General features: G+C 46.1%; 1 protein-coding gene across 1 annotated transcript in view; it reads right to left on the bottom strand.

Moving 5' to 3' along the window:
• LOC119973802 overlaps window positions 1-21,925 on the bottom strand; it is a 152,585-nt gene that overhangs the window by 127,689 nt on the left and 2,971 nt on the right. The window contains exon 2 of the mRNA XM_038812226.1: window positions 2,801-2,929. Coding sequence (XP_038668154.1) covers window positions 2,801-2,872 — 72 coding nt within the window. The 5' untranslated portion in view covers window positions 2,873-2,929. The remainder of the gene's footprint in view (window positions 1-2,800; window positions 2,930-21,925) is intronic.

Below are 21,925 nucleotides of genomic sequence, written 5' to 3' on the forward strand. Positions count from 1 at the left end.
GGGGGGGTGAGAGCCTACTTGAATTTCTTTGACTCTCGGGAAGGTCAAGTCTCAGCTGAAGGGGATGAAGGAAGGGTTTCACAATTCACGGTGGCTGTTTATTATGCGCTTCCAAGAATTACTTGCCATTGAACATTGGGGGAGGGAGGGGAGTCCGCGGTATTGTTGTCTTTGGTTACACTGTTACGGATTGATTGTTAATTTGTGTTTTTTTTACCTGGAATGTACAGGTGGATGTTTTGTTTTGTATATTGAGCGGGGTGTGGTTTGTGTGTGGGGGATTGTTATTGTGTTTGTTTTTGTTTGTTTTTTTTCTTTGGTTTATTTGATGAAAATGTTGAAACTGAGGAGAATAAAAAATATTGAACTTGGAAAAACATTGAACTTGGATTCAAGGAGGCCAGATAAACAGTATTGAATGGAAAGTAAGGAAATATGGCATGTCCACATTGACTCTTACCAATTTTTACAGATGCACCATACAAAGCATCCCTATCTGGCTGCATCACAGCCTGGTATGGCAACTGCTCAGCCAAGACTGTAAGAAACTACAGAGTCGTGAACACAGCCCAATCCATCACATAAACCCACCTCCCATCCATTGACTCGGTCTACACCTTCGGCTGCTTTGGGAAAGCGGGCAGCATAATCAAATATCCTCCCCATCTGGGCTATTCTCTCTTCCAACTTCTTCCATCGGGCAGGTTAAACAGGTTCAAAGATAAATTCTTCCCTGCTGTTACCAGACTCCTGAATGACCCTGTTATGGACTGAACTGATCTCTTGACAAATCTTCTCTACTGAATAGTTCTACACTCCGTACGTTCACCCGATGCCTGTGCCTATGTATTTACATTGTGTATTTATGCATGTCCTACGTTTTTCATATATGGAATGGTCTGACTGGACTGTATGCAGAACAATACTTTTCATTGTACCTCGGTACACGTGACAATAAATCAAATTGAATCCAATGCCTGTGTTTACACCGATGCATTTTATTTGCGACACTATGCTGTCAGTTTGAAACAACTGAGTTCCCACATTTGCACACTTCTAAGTACAGAAAATGAAATGCCAACAGAATAAAATAACAAAAACCTGCATTTATATAGTGCTCTTTCTGACATCAGGATGTCCCAAAGAGCTTTATAGGCAATTAAGTATTTTCAAATGGAATCACTGTTGTAATGCAAGAAACACAACAGCCAATTAGCACACAGCAAGCTCCCAAACAAAGTAATGTGTTAATAATTAGATCAGCTTTTTCAGTTGGTGGAGTGATAAATATTGTCCAGAACACCAAAGGTAACTCCTATACTATTCTTCAAAATATGCCATAGGACCTTTTACACCCATCTGATAGGGCAGAACAGTACTCGGTTTAACTTCTCAATCGAAAGGCAGCACCTCTGACAGTATAGCACTCATCAGTACAACAAGAAAGTGTCAGCTTTGACCTTTATGCTTAAGCACTGGAGTGGAACTTGAATCCACAACCTCTGACTCTGGTGAGAGTGCTATCAACTGAGCCATGGTTGATCCTCCTGTGACAATGCAGCATTCGTACATCCATTAGAAATTGTCCACACCAGCTTTATTATCGCTTGAGCAATATATTTTCCAAATGATAGTTTTTTGCACCATTAAATTACTTCAAAAACTGCATGAACTATCACAAGGTGCTATTTTGGTCTGACAAAGCCAAGAAATAAACTAAAAATTATTAGAGTTGCAGCACCGGGCATTGATTATGGCAACATGAAAGAACATGATTCCCAGTGTTATCGCCATTAATTTAACAGTATTTCAACAATAACAACTTGCATTTATATAGCATCTTTAATATGATAACACATTCCAAGTTACATAAGAGTATTTGCTGAACAAACATTTGGTTCAATTGGTAGGTTTTAAGGAGGAAAGAGAGGTGAAAAAGTTGAGGGTCAGAATTCTAAAGCTTAGGGCCCCGACAGCCTATGGTATGGCCAAAAATATGGTGCAATTAAGGTGAGGGATACATGCAAGAGGCTAGCATTGAAGGAGCATAGATATCTCAGAGGGCTGTAGGGCTGGAAAAGGATACAGTGCTAGGGAGGGGTAAGGCCATAGAAGTTTTGAAAATAGGCTGAGATTATGCAATTTATATTAGTTTAGCTGAACCCAGCAGGTGACTTCAATTGGCCTCAGTGGCCTTGTGCTCAAAGGGGTGGAGGAAAAGTACAAGAGAGTTCCTAATTGAGATTCTGTGATTCTTGCAGTAAATGTCAGGGGAGGACAGTACCTAGCCAAATAGCCTATCAACACTTATTGTCCAGAAACACACAAGAATATTGTCACCTTCCAAAGCTACAACCTCTAGCACCAAGGCAGAGCAGCAGAAACACCACCACCTGTTAGTTCCCCTCCAAGCCACACACCACCCTGACTTGGAACTTATATCATCATTCCTTTACTGTTACTGGGTCAAAATCCTGGAACTCCCTTCTAACAGCACTGTGGTGTACCTACACAACATGGACTGCAGCAGTCCAGGGCAGCAACTTACCACCACCTTCTCAGAAATTATTCGGGATGGGCAACAAATGCTGGACAAGCCTGTGACAACCAAATCTCATGAAAGAATGAAACGTGTCCACCTGAGCAAAATATTGAAATTCTGCCATCACACATGAAATCATATCCCAACAAAATTGCACTATCAGGAGAGGAATGAAGAAAATCAGAGGGAGAAAAATATATCTCTTGGGAACCACTTGCTACATGTCTGGGAGTTAGAAAGGAGTTCAGTAATACTCACCGGGCCACTTAGTTTGGCGACAGTGGAAAACGTCTTGACTATGCTGCTCCGATCCATATCTCTATGCGTCATTGTGTCTGAAAAAGTGCTGCGCAAGGACACTGTATCGAGATGCCCATCTGGCTTTGTCTGTAACAATCCAAATGATTTGTATTAATTAAGGGCTTTCTTTTTAAACATAGTTTTCATGTCCCTATTGGAAGAATACAGTTGAAAATAAAACATTCCTAGCATCATGGTATTGAGGCTCATCTGAATAAATTTGGAAGAAGAACAGACTTGCATGGGTATTGCGCCTTTCATTATCCAGATCTCCCAAAGCACTATGCAGCCAATTGATTTATTAAGGTGCAGCCACTGTTAAAATGCAGAAAATGAAAAAGGCAATTTGTGTACAGCAAGGGGCCACAAACAGCAATAAGAAACATAACCGAATAAGGTTTTTTAGTGATGTTGATAAATATTAGCCAGGGCGCCAAGATAATCCCTTTGTCCTTCTTCAAATAGTGCTACGGGATCTTTTATGTTTGCCTGAACAGAAAATTGGGGCCCCGATTTTAATGCTGCATCCATAAAATGGGACCTCCAGAAGTGCTGTAGTCTCTTAGTACTGCAATGAAGTGCCAGCCTGGATCGTGTGTTCAAGTCATGAAGATGCAAATCGACAAGGTTTTTACTCCGAGATGAGAATGCTACCAGTGAGTCATGGTCACCATCTTAGGAAAAGGGAAAGAAAATCTGGATGGAGTAAATTTATCTCAAAATACTCCTCTCTCTCTCCTTTTCCACATTTCACCATAGGGAAAAAATATTTATCAGCAAAGATTTGACTCAAAGTCATAACATTTATGACATGCAAGAATGTCCTTAAATCCGGCCAGTCTCTCCGCTAAACTACTTCATGACATCTGCAACAAAATGCAGATCCTCAACCTCATTGGGAACATCAGGGACCAAGACTTCATTCTGTCCAATGAGGTGATCCTGAGTTCTCTTCTCAGGCAGACCCTCAGAATCGAGGATGACTTGCTTCCGCTCTGTTTCAATGGGTTCTGAGATGGTTGACAAGTCCAATGCGTGATCTGCAGATTCTCCTGCACATGGGGCAGCTGGTGCTTAAAGGGTTGGGTAGATAGATTGCTGGAAGGTTTGTATTCCTTCTAATGCCCAAATTTGTCTCTGCAGGTTCACAACAGTCTCTCTGTGTTTTTGATCTCCCCGAAGGAGCTTTCATGTCACAAGCCATAGTTTACCATGAGTTGGTGGGTATGTTTGACTTCTTAAGGGGATGTTCTCACTGCCCTCCTGGTAGTCTCCTGCTGCAACTAATTCTGAGTAAAGCAATTGCTTTTGAGTCTAATGTCAGACACCTCATTCCATGTTCTGCCTAGTTAGCATATTTTTGATGGATTAGCACCTCAATGTTGGGCAAGTTGGCTTAGGAGAGGTCACACACTGCTGTTGGATGGCCTTTCTTGCCACCAGATTGAGAGAACCTTGTGAAAGCTTTCAGGTGCTTGCTATAGGTTATCTGAGTCTCCGAAGCTGCTGCCCGGTAGGCCAGGATCTTAGTCTCGAGTTTGAGATCCTGGTCCTCAAATACTCCTTTTCTCAATTGGCTGAACTCAGAGCTGATAAATTATGGATGCTGATTAATTCTGTTGTCTATGTGTACCTTTGTCAACTGGAGGCTCCCTAGATAAGGAAATGGATCACAATAATCCTAATCGACGGGGGCCATGGTATGCTGTGAGAGCTGGTTGGAAGATGTTTTCCACGTGTTTAGTGAAAGGCCCATTTTCTCCTATGCTTCGGAGGATTTGATAATGACCCAGAACGCAGTTCATCAGTGAGCACACGTACAAGTGTTTGTGAATCTGTATTGTGCAGTTCTATGACTGAAGTTGGAGTGGTTTTGGTATGTGTAATAATCTCACCAAAGCCGGTCTTCTGATACCATATCCTTTTATTTACATAATGGAAAGGGCCACAGCCACAGCTTACAGCTCACAAGCCCAGGGGCCTATAGAATATCGTCCTGGGTTGAAGCAGTAGGTTTTAAACTCCCACTGCTTGTTTCCCATTGAGTGGGGTCCTGCCCCCTCAGTAGGGAAGTTCATTCTTCACAAAGTCCACGGGGAGATTTATTGATTCCCCCCACACCCCCCGGTGTCCTTTGTGGCCACCATAACAGGATCAATATTCAGTTTCCCATTTGTTCTGTCGGGTTTCCCCATGCCTGTGAGTAATTTTCTGAAGGCGAGGCAACATATTGCAGTAAGGATGATGGACAAGAGAGTTAGTGCAACGTCACAGTCTTGTTTGAACATTTTTTTTCACTGCGATAGGACTTGTAGAGGTTCCATTGGTAAGGACCATGGATTGTATGTCATTGTGGGACAGATGGAGAATGATGAAAACTTTCTCGGGACAGACAAATTTTAGGATTCTATTGTGACATCCTGGGTGAGTACCAATCCCACAGACCTCGGAGTCCCAACATAAGTGAATTAAACAATAATTTGTGTTTTCCTGATATCTTTAACCCTTGACTGCTCCAATGAGTTACAGACCTGGTGACTGACTGCTTATTTCCTTACTCCAGAAGCCCTTCACAGACCTAAGTCTGTCTTATCACAAGGAAAGCCTTCACAGGAATGGCTTGGAGGTTTTAGAAATTGCCTAGCCGAGAGAGAAACTGACCGACAGAGAGACAGAACAGATAGAGTGCCATCCAGATGCTTTCAGGCCTGCATCTTCTCAGAACTGACAAAATGGCTCGACTTCCCCTATTCCACAAGTTTCTGAAAAACTCCACCAATCCCAGGCAACAATAGGAGATGGCTGAGAAGTCTACATTCACTTCTCACTTGCTGCTTGCCAAGTCTTTCAAATCAACGTCACAGGTTCCGCCTCAGAACCCAAATGGAACGTCTTGGCCTGGTCCATTAGAACACGGGTGTTTCTGTGTGCTCAAAATCTGCTCTTTAAATGGAAACCTCAGTGTTGCAGCAGCTAGCAAGAAGATTGTGGATTAAAGGCAGTCAGAACAGGAATTGAAAAAAAAGGAAACACAGCAAAGGTTTTACAACAGTATCCTAACATACTTCCCCCACTAGAAGAATTAAATGCCAGGACATGTATCTTTCTTTACAACGTATGCAGGACACATAACACCCACACATACTTGTCTAAACTAGTCCCAATACAATCACTCCTGCCCTGTTTCGGAGTTTGTAACAATTTGACTTTTAAACCCATGACACCCTTTTGCAAACATATTATTGCTTGCAGGAAATATGCAGTCTTTACAACAAAAGACTGCCATAATGTCTCTGACAGAAAACTCTTTGCGTTCTGGGTTTTAAATGTCTCTGTAAATGCAAGTAGTCGCCTGAATTCAGTGATGTCCAGGCTGGCCAGCACAGATTCATCCTCCAACATGGCCGCCAACTTCCCAGACTCTCTTTGGTGTTCCGTGGATTACATATTCCTGTGCATGTCCAACATGCATTGCTCCTCAGTTTCTAACTGAACCAGTATCTGTGGTTATAGTCAAGATGGAGCTGGCTTCGGTGGTTCAAAAAGTTTGGGGTCCACACCAGAGATAGTTAACAGAGTGCACCCTGGTGCTTCCTTACAACTTTGTCTACACTCCTTTGGCACCTGCTCTAGACCAGTCTCTTGCTGTCCCTCAGGTAACCACGAACAAACCTTCCTGATTGTCGGATGAAAATCTACACAAACTTGGAGATTTTCCTACAACTATACTATGAGTAGAGTTGTCAATGATGAATGAAGTAGTGGGCTCACTGTTAACCAATAGACTCTTTTCAACTCCACCAGCCTTACATTCTCTCTTGGCGTTCACAGGGTCACCTTCAGCAACAGGAGCCGCTGGGAGGTCGGTCCTCTCAAAGCTGATTGATTCAACGGGCACTATACCTGGGGTGGCAACTGTTACCTACTCATCCGAGTTTTCATAATCACCACCTGCACTGCACTTCTACTTTCAGTATCAGAGTATGGGACATCACTTACTCTGTGAACAGTTTTCGTTTTCCTTTCCTCTATGGTTGCAGAACCACTGCAGAATGGCCAACGTCTTTCCCCTTAACTCTCGAAAGAACTGATGGCCCATTACTTCACTTTCCCGGCTACCTACCTCTGCTACCTTAAAGAAGCGATGTAGACCTTCAAAAGAATGTATCAAGCAACCGCTGGCTGGGTATAACTCCCGAGTCTTTACTGTACTCGTTCTGACTAACTAATGCTGTCCAGTCAGGTATATTTTGCTTCAAAGCAAGCCTGCTCTGGGAACTTCTTTCACGTGAAGGGAATGGCAATATGGCAATAGAGGCAGTAACAAATTACCTTTTGGCGAGTCCAATTCACCTACTTCTTCTGGGTTACTACCTCCTTTATGAGCTTTAGAAGAATTGCTCGCCAGTGGTCCAAGTTCAGTTTGTGACAAATCTACTTGGGTACAGCTGACTATCATTGCATCATAGTCAGACCCGCGAACACAGTCAAGACTGTCATCTAACTCTTCCTCCCTACTATCGTTCTTACAACTATTCACCATCACTTCGTAACCAGAACCTAGGTCGAAGTCAGAACATCTCTGACACCTCCTTGCCAATACACTTGCAACAACTGCTCACCAGTACCTCACAATCAGAACAACGGTTGAATTCAAGACTCTTATCTAATTCCTCATCCTTATGGTCACCTTCCGTCTGAAAATGGTCAGGACCTGGTTCACTACCATGGTCGCTGGAAACATGCTCAACAGCCGTTGACACCTTTCTCCAAGTCCTTTACTGCCCAATGGGTTTTTCTAGCTCCGGCATGCCCTTCAGTCGGCATTTCAGGTGCTAACTGCAGTATTTCCTTCGGACTCTCTGTAATCATGGGTGATGCTACAACCTTCACTCCCGCTAAATCGTTCCCCAAAACTAAGTCTATTCCTTCCACTGGGAATTCCTTAACCACTCCAACTACTGGAAATGACACTAGGTCACACTCCAACTGCACTTTCTACAATGGAACTGGGATTTAACTTTCACCATTCCATTCACAAATACCTCAGCTTTGACTGGGCTCTCTGGAGGAAAGTCCAAATCCTTCTCCAGCACAAGTTTGAGTAGCCCCTGTGACTCTTAAAATCTTTATGGGTTTGACTACTACTTTTGAGGAAAATTGAGTGACTTTTCCCTTAGACACAAAACCGGAATATCTTTCATCTACCTAATACTCTACACCTGCACCCACAGCAGTGTGCACATTGGGTCTCCTAAGTCCAGTTAACGCTACCATCTGCACCAAAGCATTCTCCACTTTTCCTCCTTTCTCAGAATCCTCCGTGAACCCGCACAACTCCCATGGGCCTTACTTGCAATTTTCAACAGGCTGAACAAACATATCCCACCGTATTACAACGCCTAGGCTTCCCAGTCTTGCTTCCACCCCCGGTACCTTGTTTTCTGGGCTGAGGTGGAGATCTCGGAGCCTTCCCAGCTATCCATTCTATAACTTGGCTACCTGTCATTCTCTCACTCTCCCACTTCCTATCCTTTTCAAAATTATGGGGATGATGGATCAAAGGTTTACATTTATGGATTAGATCGTAATCGGCAGCCATAACTGCTGCTTGCTTAGCAGTTTGCACTCTCTGGTCTTCAACATGGGCCCTTATTATCGTAGGTAAGAAATGGGGCAGCACGGTGGCGCAGTGGGTTAGCCCTGCTGCCTCACGCGCCGAGGTCCCAGGTTCGACCCCAGGTCTGGGTCACTGTTCGTGTGGAGTTTACACATTCTCCCGGTGTTTGCGTGGGCTTCGCCCCCACAACCCAAAAGATGTGTAGGCTGCGTAGATTGGCCACGCTAAATTAAACCTTAATTGGAAAAATTGAATTGGGTGCTCTAAATTTATTTTTTAAAATCCAAGGTAAAAAATTCTTAAACTCCTCTAAGAGAATGACTTCTCAGAGCCTCATAGATAGTCTCAACTCCCAATGCTCGTTCCCATCTATTAAAATTGTTCTGCTTAATCATTTCAAACTCTGCGTATGTCTGTCCCGGCAGTCTCTTCAAATTCTGAAATTTTTGCCTAGATGCTTCAGGAACCAATTCTAAAATAGCCTTTTTTACTGTGTCATAATCCCTGGACTCCTGCTCTGACAAGGCGGCATAAACTTCCTGTGCTCGCCCCCTCAACTGACTCTGCAGGGGTAATGTCCACTTCTCTTTTGGCCGCTCCATTTGGGTTGTTATTTTCTCGAAAATCCTAAAAGAACGTTTCTACTTCTTTCTCTTCACATTTTGGGAGTGCCTGTAAAACCTTAAACATATCACCACTCAGTTCTGTTCCAGGACTAGGCTCCCTACCCCGTTCTGGCAGCTTTCCACTCGGCGTCAGTACCACAAGCTAGAACTCTTTCGCTCTCTTTCTTTTCTCTCATTCTCTCTTTCCTTTCTCTTCATTTCCATTTCCTTCTGCTTTTGCTGTATTTCTATTTCCTTCTGCTCTTCCTCCATTTCTATTTGTCTCTGCTTTTCCTTGCATTTCTATTTCCCTCTACTTTTGATCTGATTTATTATTGTCACATGTATTGGTATACAGTGAAAAGTATTGTTTCTTGCATGCTACATGGACAACGCATACCGTACATAGGGAAGGAAGGAGAGATTGCAGAATGTAGTGTTACAGTCATAGCTAGGATGTAGAGAAAAGATCATTTTAATATAAGGTAGGTCCATTTAAAAGTTTGATGGCAGCAGGGAAGAAGCTGTTCTTGAGTCGGTTGGTACGTGACCTCAAACTTTTGTATCTTTTTTCTAAAGGAAGACGGTGGAAGAGAGTATGTCCGGGGTGCTGGAGTCCTTAATTATACTGGCTGCCTTTTCGAGGCAGCGGGAATTGTAGAGGACGGGAGGCTATTTTGCGTGATGGATTGGGCTACATTCACAACCTTTTGTAGTTTCCTGTGGTCTTGGGCAGAGCAGAATCCATACCAAGCTGTGATACAACCAGAAAGAATGCTTTCTATGGTGCATCTGTAAAAGTTGGTGAGAGTCGTAGCTGACATGCCAAATTTCCTTAGTCTTCTGAGAAAGTAGAGTCGTTGGTGGGCTTTCGTAACTATAGTGTCGGCATAGAGGGACCAGGACAGGTTGTTGGTGATCTGGACACCTAAAAACTTTAAGCTCTCAAACCTTTCTACTTCATTCCCATTTATGTAGACTGGGGCATGTTCTCCACTACACTTCCTGAAGTCGAGGACAATCTCCTTCATTTTGTTTTGGCCATTGAGGGAGAGATTATTGTCGTCATACCAGTTCACCAGATTCTCTAACTCATTCCTGCACTCTGTCTCGTCATTGTTTGAGATCCGACCCACTACGGTGGTGTCATCAGCAAATTTGAAAATTGAGTTGGAGGGAAACTCAGTCATAGGTTTTTAAGGAATATAGTAAGGGGCTGAGGGCACAGCCTTGTGGGGTACCGGTGTTGAGGATGATCGTGGAGGAGGTGTTGTTGCCTATCCTTACTGATTGTGGCCTGTGGCTTAGGAAGTTTAGGATCCAGTCGCAGAGGGAGGAGCCGAGGCCCAGGCCACGGAGTTTGGATATGGGTTTCATAGGAATAATGGTTTTGAGGGCTGAGCTGTAGTCAATAAATAGGAGTCTGACATGGTGTCTTTGCTATCTAGGTGTTCCACGGTTGAGTGCAGGGCCAGGGAGATGGTGCTGGTGGTAGGTGAACTGTAGTGGATCAAGGCAATCCGGGAGGTTGGAGTTGATTTGTGCCATGACTAACCTTTCGAAACACTTCATAATGATGGATGTCAGGGCCACTGGGCGATAGTCATTAAGGCACACTGCTTGGCCTTTCTTTGGTACAGGGATGATGGTCGTCTTCTTGAAGCAGATAGGCATAGATTGTTGTAAAGAGGGGTTGAAGATGTCTGCAAATACCCCCGCCAGCTAATCTGCGCAAGACCCCAGTGCTCGTCTGGGTATCCCATCCGGGCTAGTGGCATTCCGTGGGTTGACCTTCGAGAAGGTTCTCTGACATCTGCAATGGTGACCTCAGATAAAAGTTCATCCCAGGCTTCAGGGGTGGAGCACGTGCTCTTGCTTACCTTTTGCTCAAAGCGTGCATAGAATGCGTTGAGCTCATCAGGGAGGGGTGCTTTAGAGCCCCGATTTTACATGCCTTCATCTTGCAGCCCATTATGTCTTGCAGACCTTGCCATAGTCGGCGGGGGTCCGTGTGGCTAGCCTGGGTCTCGAGCTTGGTCCAGTACTGTCTTTTGGTATCTTTGATGGATCTCCTTAGATCATATCTGGCTTTCTCATATAGGTCAGAGTCACCTGACAACGCCTCAGTCCTAGACTTCAACAAGCAGTGGATATCCCTGTTCATCCAGGGCTTCAGGTTGGGAAATACGCGGATCAGCCTTCTACACACTTACTATTAAAGTCAATTACTGTAGTGTTCAGGCTGGTCGCAGTTTTTAAATATTGACCAGTCCACTGACTCTAAACAGTTCCGCAGGAGATCATCCGATTCCTCAGACCAACATTGCACGACTTCCTTTGACAGATTCTCCCGCTTCAGTTTTTACATATAAACCGGGACCAGGAGCACAGCCTTGTGGTCAGATTTACCAAAGTGCGTGCAAGCGATAGAGTGGTAGGTATGTTTGATAATTGTGTAGCAGTGGTCCAAGATGTTTGGGCCTCTGGTGGAACAGGGTACATGTTGGTGGTAACTTGGTAGTACGTTCTTGAGCTTGGCCTGATTGAAGTCACCAGCTACGACGAACAAGGCCTCGGGATGTTTCGTTTCAAGGCTATTTGTGGTGGTGTATATTTCGTCCAGCGCAATTTACAGTCTGTATGGGGTGGGATGTAAACTGCCGTCAGGATAATGGAGCTGAACTCCCACGGAAGGTAGTAGGGGCAGCATTTTAGCGCAGGTATTCTGGGTCCGGGGAGCAGGCATTCACCGATGTTGCTACATTTAGGCAGATGATGTTGACTAGGAGGCAGACCCCACCTCCCTAGATTTGCCCGAGGACGCCGTATGGTCCATTCAGTGGATTGTGAAGCAGGAGTGAGTCATGTCTCGGTGAAACAGAGCACACAGCAGCCCCTCAGTTCTTTTTGAAGAGCGAGTTTGGCTTTACGTTCGTCTGGCTTGTCTTCCAGAGATTGGACATTTGCTAGGAGTAAACTAAGCAGAGGGGCTTTGGGGTCGCATTGTTTCACTCTCAAATGCAGGCCTGCACATTTTCCATGCTTCCTGGAGTGACTGCTTCTTTTCAAGCCATTCTTTTCAAGCCATTCAGCCCTTCATGTCAGCTTCATAATTCATTATCATGGCTGATCATCCAACTTAGTAACCTGTTCCTACTGCACCCCGCCCATATACTTTCATCCCTTTAGTTCCAAGAGCTATAAGAACATAAGAATGTAAGAATTAGGAGCAGGAGTAGGCCATCTGGCCCCTCGAGCCTGCTCCGCCATTCAATGAGATCATGGCTGATCTTTTGTGGACTCAGCTCCATTTTCTGGCCTGAACACCATAACCCTTAATCCCTTTATTCTTCAAAAAACTATCTTTATCTCAAAAACATTTAATGAAGGAGCCTCAACTGCTTCAAGGAATTCCATAGATTCCAAAGAGTGGGGATTAATAGGTGTTTCTCTGGTTGGCAATCAGTAGCTAGTGGTGTCCCTCAGTGATCATTGTTGGGCCCACAATTGTTCACAATTTACATAGATGATTTGGGTGAAGACGTTCCTCCTAAACTCAGTCCTAAATCTACTGTAATTGAAAATACAGAAAAATGTGTCATTTGAAACATGGAAGTCTGGCAATATCTGGTCTGAGAGGATACAGGGAAAGATCCCACAAAAGGTTAATAGCAGCTGCAAAGAGCAGGATTATAAAATGCAGATTCTTTCTCACAAGCAGGCTTATCAAACACACAGGTTTCATGTGGTAAGCTAAAACAATGGCTCACACCTTTATTGAAAGTAACTATCTCAGGAAGTATCTGGAAAAGCATGGATGAGAGTTTCAATTGAATTAAGTGACGAATGTTTAAAGCAGGCAGGTCTTTCAAGTCATAACCAAGTTAAATTTTAGCATACAACTAAAAGCAAAGTTTCACACCTTAATTGAAATAAACTCTCTTAGTAAACAACTGGAAAGGATGGATGATGCTCAGTCGAATTTGGTGTCAATTCTAAGTGTAAAATTCTACGAACATCAAGTCAATTAAAAGAAAATTGGAGACGATCTGTCTACGAGAGACATCATTTAAAGTCAAAATCAAAGGCAAAGTTATGAGCTGGGGACAATTGGAAAATTAAACGATTCAAAATCACAGAAATAAAAGTAACACCTATTGAAACCAAAGCATTTTGTAATCAGATCTGAGAGGTGACGTTATGCCCAAAATGAATAATTAGTTGTATTCAAATGTTTACATCAAAGATACTTTTTAACAATCAAAGTGAAACAAGCTAATTTACAATAAAGTTGTTAAAACTTAATAACTCTTCGAAAGAGAATATAAACCCGAAGAAAGGGGACAGCCAGCAGAGCCAGCTCTCACAGCTCGGTACATGGGAAGGATGGGTCACAGCAACCGAGTTCACCAGCAAATACAACTCAAGAAGACCAGATTTTAAAGAAGATTGATTGTCAAGGTGGGCCTGAAGGTCCCTTCGACCAACAGGAAGGATCCAGAAGCAAGATCTTTTTACCTTTCTGTAAAGAAAGTATTTGCAGCTTTTAAAAGAAAAAATATAATAACAAAATAACTTAACTTAACTTAACTTAACCTGAAAAAGTATTCCTGAAAGTCTACGTTACTTACTTAGCAATGCAGGACCCAGGACATCGATGCTACTAAGTGGTAAGTAGATAAAATCTTCGGTGAAGGTATGGGTTATACTGGGGGATAACTTGAAAATATAGTTTGACCTGAATAGCACCCACCAAAGCCTGCATCGGAGTCAGGGAGTGAGAATCCTTGTTCACCATTTAGAATATCGACCCTTTTTTGGTATAGGGGAATTCTAAGAATAGTGGTGTGTTTTCAAAAACACTACTTCCCCTTATTTTGAGGCTATGCCCCCTAGTTCTGGTTTCACCCACCAGTGGAAACAACCTGCCCGCATCTATCCTATCTATTCCCTTCATAATTTTATATGTTTCTATAAGATCCCCTCTCATCCTTCGAAATTCCAATTAGTACAGTCCCAGTCTACTCAACCTTTTTTTTTTAAATACTTTTTATTGAAGAAATTTTTCAGAGTACAAACATTTTAACCCCCCCTACATTTGAATTATATCAACACAAAGTCAAACCCCCCTACTTAACAAGAATCCCCCCCACCCCCTACCCGCGCGCCCCCTCCCCCCCCCCCCCCCTCCCCTCCCCCACACCCTCCCCCCCCCCTCCCTCCCGCCCTCCCCTCCCCTCCCGGGTTGCTGCTGTCACGACCCCAGTTTCTATCTCTGATCTAAGAGGTCCAGGAAGGGTTGCCATCGCCTGAAAAACCCCTGCACCGACCCTCTCAGGGCGAATTTGATTCTTTCCAATTGGATGAAGTTTGCCATGTCGTTTAACCAGGTGTTAACACTTGGCGGCCTTGCGTCCCTCCACTGAATCAAGATCCTCCTCCGAGCCACCAAGGACGCAAAGGCTAATATTCCAGCCTCCCTCGCCTCCTGTACCCCCGGCTCCACCCCAACCCCGAAGATCGCAAGTCCCCATCCTGGCTTGACCCTGGACCCCACCACTCTCGACACCGTCCCTGCCACCCCCTTCCAGAACTCCTCCAGTGCCGGACATGCCCAAAACATGTGTGCATGATTCGCAGGGCTTCCCGAACATCTGACACACCTGTCTTCACCCCCGAAAAACCGACTCATCCTTGTCCCCGTCATGTGGGCTCTATGCAGTACCTTAAATTGAATGAGACTCAGTCTCGCACATGACGACGACGAGTTGACCCTCTCTAGGGCGTCTGCCCATGTCCCATCCTCTATCTGTTCCCCCAGCTCTACCTCCCACTTGTCTTTCAACTCCTCTACTGGTACCTCCTCCACCTCCTGCATAATCTTATAAATGTCCGAGATCTTCCCCTCCCCGACCCAGACCCCCGACAGCACCCTATCACTCGCCCCCCTGTCGGGAAGCACGGGAAACCCCTCTACCTGTCGTCTGGCAAATGCCCTCACTTGGAGGTACCTGAACGTGTTCCCCGGGGGGAGCCCGAATTTCTCCTCCAGCTCTCCCAAGCTCGCAAACCTCCCCTCTACAAACAAGTCCTTCAGTTGCCTAATGCCCACCCTCTGCCAGCTCAGAAATCCCCCTCCTGTATTTCCCGGTGCAAATCTGTGGTTCCCTCTTAGTGGCGCCCCCATCAAACCCCCCACTTCCCCCCTGTGTCGCCTCCACTGCCCCCAGATCTTGAGGGTGGCCGCCACCACCGGGCTCGTGGTATACCTCGTGGGAGGGAGCGGCCATGGTGCTGTTACCAGTGCCCCTAAGCTTATGTTGCCACAGGACGCCCTCTCCATACGCTTCCAAGCTGCCCCCTCCCCTTCCATCATCCACTTTCGTACCATCGATGCATTTGCCGCCCAGTAATATCCTGAAAGATTGGGTAACGCCAGCCCTCCACTATCCCTACTCCGCTCCAAAAAGACCCTTCTAACTCTAGGGGTGCCATGTGCCCACACGTACCCCATGATACTACTCGTTACCTTCTTGAAAAAGGCCCTAGGGAGGAAGATGGGCAGACACTGGAACAAAAACAAGAACCTCGGGAGGACCGTCATTTTAACTGACTGCACCCTCCCTGCCAGCGACAGCGGCACCATGTCCCACCTCTTAAACTCCTCCTCCATCTGTTCCACCAGCCTAGAAAAGTTCAGCTTGTGGAGGGTCCCCCAGTTCTTTGCCACCTGCACCCCCAAGTACCTGAAACTTTTTACTGCTCTTTTGAAGGGGAGCCTCCCAATTCCCTCCCCCTGGTCTCCCGAGTGTATTACAAAGACCTCACTTTTCCCCAGATTTAATTTATATCCCGAAAAGTCCCCGAACTCCGCTAGTATTTCCATAACCTCCGGCATTCCCCCCTCCGGGTCTGCCACATACAGCAACAGGTCATCCGCATAGAGCGAGACCCGATGCTCCTCCCCTCCCCTTGTCAGTCCCCTCCACCCCCCTGAACCCCTCAGTGCCATCGCTAACGGTTCAATCGCTAATGCAAAGAGTAAGGGGGATAGGGGACATCCCTGCCTAGTACCTCGATGGAGCCCAAAATATTCTGACCTCCTCCCGTTTGTTACCACACTCGCCATCGGGGCCGAATAGAGCAGCTTTACCCACTTGATAAATCCCTCCCCAAACCCAAACCTTTCCAACGTCTCCCACAAGTATTCCCACTCCACCCTATCGAATGCCTTCTCCGCGTCTAGCGCTACCACTATCTCCGCCTCCCCCTCCACTGCCGGCATCATGATCACGTTTAACAACCTCCGGACATTTGTGTTAAGTTGGCGTCCCTTCACGAACCCCGTCTGGTCTTCATGGATTACCCCTGGCACACAATCCTCTATCCTGGTTGCCAGGACCTTTGCTAACAGCTTGGCATCTACATTTAAAAGGGAGATAGGCCTGTAGGACCCGCACTGGACCGGGTCCTTGTCCCGCTTCAAAATCAAGGAGATCAGGGCCTGCGACATTGTTGGGGGCAGAACCCCCCCCTCGCGCGCCTCATTAAAGGCTCTCACCAGCACTGGGCCCACCAGGTCCACAAATTTCCTGTAAAACTCCACCGGGAACCCATCCGGCCCCGGCGCCTTCCCCGCCTGCATCTGGCCTATCCCTTTAATTAGCTCCTGCAGCTCTATCGGCGCCCCCAACCCTTCTACCAGCTCCTCCTGTACCTTTGGGAACCTCAATTTGTCGAGAAAGTTCTCCATTCCCCCTCTCCTCTTCGGCGGTTCAGACCTATACAATTCCCTGTAGAAGTCCCTGAAGACCCTATTCACCTCTTGCCCCTTCTGCACTACGTCCCCACCCCTCTCTCTCACTCCCCCAATCTCTCTGGCTGCATCTCGCTTACGAAGCTGGTGTGCCAGCATCCTGCTCGCCTTTTCCCCGTACTCATACGCCGCACCCTGCGCCCTTCTCCACTGCGTCTCCGCCTTCCTAGTGGTCAGTAGGTCGAACCTGGCCTGTAAACTGCGCCGCTCCCTCAATAGCCCCTCCTCTGGTGCCGCCGCATATTTCCTATCTACTTCTAGGAGCTCCCCCACCAGCCTCTCCCTTTCCTGCCTCTCCTTCCTCTCTCTGTGTGCCCTTATGGAGATCAGCTCTCCTCTAATCACTGCTTTCAGGGCCTCCCAGACCGTCCCCACCTGCACCTCACCCGTGTCGTTCGTACCCAGATAGTTCTCAATGCCCGTTCTAACCCTTCTGCACACCTCTTCGTCCGCCAACAGCCCCACATCCAGGCGCCACAACGGGCGCTGATCCCGCGCCTCCCCCAATTCCACGTCCACCCAATGTGGTGCATGGTCCGATATCGCAATGGCCGAGTACTCCGTGTCCTGCACTCTCGGTATCAGCCCCCTGTTCAATACGAAAAAGTCTATCCTGGAGTACACTCTGTGGACGTGGGAGAAAAAAGAATACTCCCTCGCCCTAGGCCTACCAAATGTCCATGGGTCTACCCCTCCCATCTGCTCCATAAACCCCCTTAACACCTCTGCCGCTGCCGGCCTCCTATTTGTCCTGGAACTCGATCTATCCAGCCCAGGGTCCAACACCGTATTAAAGTCCCCTCCCATGATCAGGCCCCCTGCCTCCAGTCCCGGGATGAGGCCCAGCAGGCGCCTCATAAAGCCCGCGTCGTCCCAATTCGGGGCATACACATTCACCAGCACCACATTCTCTCCCTGCAACCTACCCCTCACCATCACATACCTGCCCTCCTTGTCTGCCACCACTTCTGCCGCCACGAACGACACCCTCTTTCCCACCAGAATCGCCACCCCCCGGTTCTTGACATCCAAGCCTGAGTGGAACACCTGTCCCACCCACCCCCTTCTCAGGCGGACCTGATCTGCTACCCTCAAGTGAGTCTCCTGCAACATCGCTACATCAGCCTTCAGTCCCTTCAGGTGCGAGAAGACCCTTGATCTTTTAACCGGCCCATTCAGCCCCCTTACATTCCACGTAATCAATCGGATCGCTGGGCGACCCGTCCCTGCTCCCTGTCGATTAGCCATGTTCTGTCCCTTGCTCGCCCCGGGTCATCCCTCCCTTTCTGACCCGTTTCCCATAGCGATGCCCCCCCCCCCCCAGCTCTCCCCTTCTCGTCCCTGGTCTTTCCAGCAGCAACCCGGTATCTCCCCCTACCCCTCCCTCCCTCCCTCCCCCCCCCCCCCCCCCCCCCCCCCCCCCCCCCCCCCCCCCCCCCCCCCCCCCCCCCGGCTAGGACCCCTCCTAGCCGCGATGTGCCCAACATCGTACTCCCGAGAGTCAGCTGATCTCCGCTGACCCGGCTGCTCCTGCCACACTCCGACTCCTCCCGGTTCGAGGGGGGGGGCCTCCCCCCCCCCCCCCCCGCCATTCCACTCTGACCCCGCTCCAGCGCGGGAAAGGCCGCCATTACTGGCCACGCCCCACTCTTCTCCCCTCCCCCCTCCTCTCTCCTCCATCCCGCGCGCGGGAAAAACAGAGGAAAGCCCGCGCTTTCGCCCGGCCACACCCCGCCCCGCCATCTTCCACTCCCCCCCCTCCCCATCCACGCCCGTGAAGGATCCCCTTAAAACCCCAGAGATAAACCCACATGATCAACCCACTCCCCCCCGTCCCGTCTTCCCAACTTAACAATATAAATACCCAATGGCAAATAAATACATAAATACTTAACTACATACTTAAATAACAAAATAATTAAATAGCTATCAACTAACAATGTGCTTAACCATCACCCTCCATCAAACAGTATACATAACCACAGATAACCATAACCAGAGAGGGAGAAAAAAGAAAAAAAAAAAACACCAAAAAAAAAAGGGACCCAACACCCGAAGAAAAAGGGGTAAAAAGGGTAAATGACTAAGGGAAGTTGGAAACGGGAAGAAACACACCATAAGAAGAAAACGACCCGCAATAGAAATTTCAACAGTTCAAATATACAGAAACACCAAACAACTCGAAACCTTCAAGATATTCAAAAAGTCAAACGATCAAGAAAAGCCAAACAATCCAAGAAACTGTTACCCAGCTCCGACCTGGCCTGAAAAGATAAGGGCCACTTGCTCAGTCAAGAGTACCCAGGCGGCTACGACTGCCGGTGCTCCCAGGTTTTAGTTCATGTCCAGCTTTTCTTCTTGTACAAAGGTCCAGGCCTCCTCTGGGGACAGTCTACTCAACCTTTCCTCGTAATCCAACCCCTTCAGCTCTTGGATTAACCTAGTGAATCTCCTCTGCACACCCTCCAGCGCCAGTACGTCCTTTCTCAGATAAGGAGACCAAAACTGAACACAATACTCCAGGTGTGGCCTCACTAACACCTTATACAATTATAGCATAACCTCCCTAGTCTTAAACTCCATCCCTCTAGCAATGAAGGATAAAATTCCATTTGCCTTCTTAATCACCTGTTGCACCTGTAAACCAACTTTTTGCAACTCATGCACTAGGACACCCAGGTCTCTCTGCACAGCGGCATGTTTTAATATTTTGCCATTTAAATAATAATCCCTTTTGCTGTTATTCCTACCAAAATGGAGAACCTCACATTTGTCAGCATTGTATTCCATCTGACAGACCCTAGCCCATTCACTTAACCTATCTAAATTTCTCTTTAGACTTCTAGTATCCTCTGCACTTTTTGCTTTACCACTCATCTTAGGGTCGTCTACAAACTTGGACACATTGCCCTTTGTCCCCAACTCCAAATCATCTATGTAAATTGTGAACAATTGTGGGCCCAACAATGATCCCTGAGGGACACCACTAGCTACTGACTGCCAACCAAAGAAACACCCATTAATCCCCACTCTTTGCTTTCTATTAATTAACCAATCCTCTATCCATGATACTACTTTACCCTTTACCCTTAATGCCATGCATCTTTATCTTATGCAGCAACCTTTTGTGTGGCACCTTGTCAAAGGCTTTCTGGAAATCCAGATATACCACATCCATTGGCTCCCCGTTATCTACTGCACTGGTATTGTCCTCAAAAGAATTTCACTAATTCCACTATATCTAACTTCTTCTTGAAACTATATGTTTCGGCCTCAGCTGCTTTATGTGATCGCAAATTCCACAGGCCCACAACTCTTGGGGTGAAGAAATTTCTACTCATCCCAGTCCTAAATGGTTTACTCTGTATCTTTAGACGGTGACCCCTGGTTCTGGACTTCCTCGCCATCTGAAACATCCTTCCTGCATCACCCTGTCTCGTCCTGTTCGAATTTTGTAGCTTTCTATGAGATCCCCCTCATTCTTCTAAACTCAACTGAATATAATCCTAACCGACTCTATCGCTCCTCCTACATCAGTTCCACCATCCCGGGAATCAGTCTGATAAACCTTCATGGGTCTTTTTCCGAAACTAATTTCTTATCTATCTCAAAACACTACACCCAATCCCATCGGCTTTAATTTGCCACTAATCTCTTATGGGGAATTTGTCGAAAGCCTTTTGAAAGTCCAAATAAACCACACCACTGGCTCCACCTTATCAACTCTACCAGTTATATCCTAGAAGAATTCCAGAAATTTGTCACAGTAAGAAGTCTCACAACACCAAATTAAAGTCCAAAGAACTTGTGCATGAAGATGTTGGAGTGTTGAGGTACAAATTTGGCCCCCATGGCTGTTCCATGTGTCTGGATGAAGAACTGTTGTCAACGGTGAAGAAGACGTTGTAGTTCAGGGTGAAGCTGATGAGCTGTAGGATTGCATCTGGACATTGTCAATTTGTCAAGCATGAATTCCCTTTCATAAATTCATGTTGACTCTGTCTGATCCTGCCACTGTTTTTCAAGTGCTCTTTAGCAAGTTTTTAAATAATGGACTCTAGCATTTTCCCCCACGACTGACGTCAGGCTGACTGGTCTATGATTCCCTGTTTGCCCTCTACCTCCCTTTTTAAATAGTGAGGTTATATTAGCTATCCTCCAATCTGTAGGATCTGTTCCAGCGAATCTTGAAGGTGACAACCAATGCATCCACTATTTCTAAAACCACTTCCTTAAGTGCTCTGGGATGTAGATTATTAGGCCCAGGGGGATTTATCAGGTTTCAATCCCATCAATTTCCTCAACACCATTACCCTACTAATACCAATTTCCTTCAGTTCCTCCCTCTCACTAAACCCTGTATTTCCCAATATTTCTGGTATGTTATGAGTGCCCCTTTTTGTGAAGACTGAAGCAAAGTATGTATTTAGTTGGTCAGCCATTTCTTTGTTTCCCCATTATAAATTCTCCTATTTCCAACTGTAAGGGATCTACATTTGTCTTCACCAATTTTCTCTCTTTACACACTTATAGGAGCTTTTACAGTCTGGTTTTATCTCCCCTGCACGCTTATTCACAAACTCTATTTTTCCGTTCTTAATCAGTTCCTTTTTCCTCCTTTGCTGAATTTGAAACTGCTCCCAATCCTCAGGTTTGCTGTTTTTATTGATCTCAAGGATCAATACAATTACCAAACACAACTGGGTTACAATATCCTCCCGCTTATTTTAAAATTTCTTTTTACTTTTCCTTTACCTCTTTCTTAACCTACTCTTTCTGTCTCCTGTATCTAACTTGACTCTGAATCAAAAGCGAATTTACACATGAAGGCATGGGGAATACATGACTGAGGTATTAAATGAATACCTTGCATCCATCTTTAACAAGGAGGTTGATGTTACCCAGGTCATAGAGATGGATGTGGAAACTGTGTCCTTAGGTGGGTTCAAAATTAATAAAGAGGAAATGTCGGTACTTAAAAGTTGACAAGACATTGGGACCAGATGAGGGTGCATCCAAGGACATTGAAGTGAGAATGGAAA

This window comes from Scyliorhinus canicula, chromosome 11 (genome assembly GCF_902713615.1).
Source record: "Scyliorhinus canicula chromosome 11, sScyCan1.1, whole genome shotgun sequence".
Taxonomy (NCBI): domain Eukaryota; kingdom Metazoa; phylum Chordata; class Chondrichthyes; order Carcharhiniformes; family Scyliorhinidae; genus Scyliorhinus; species Scyliorhinus canicula.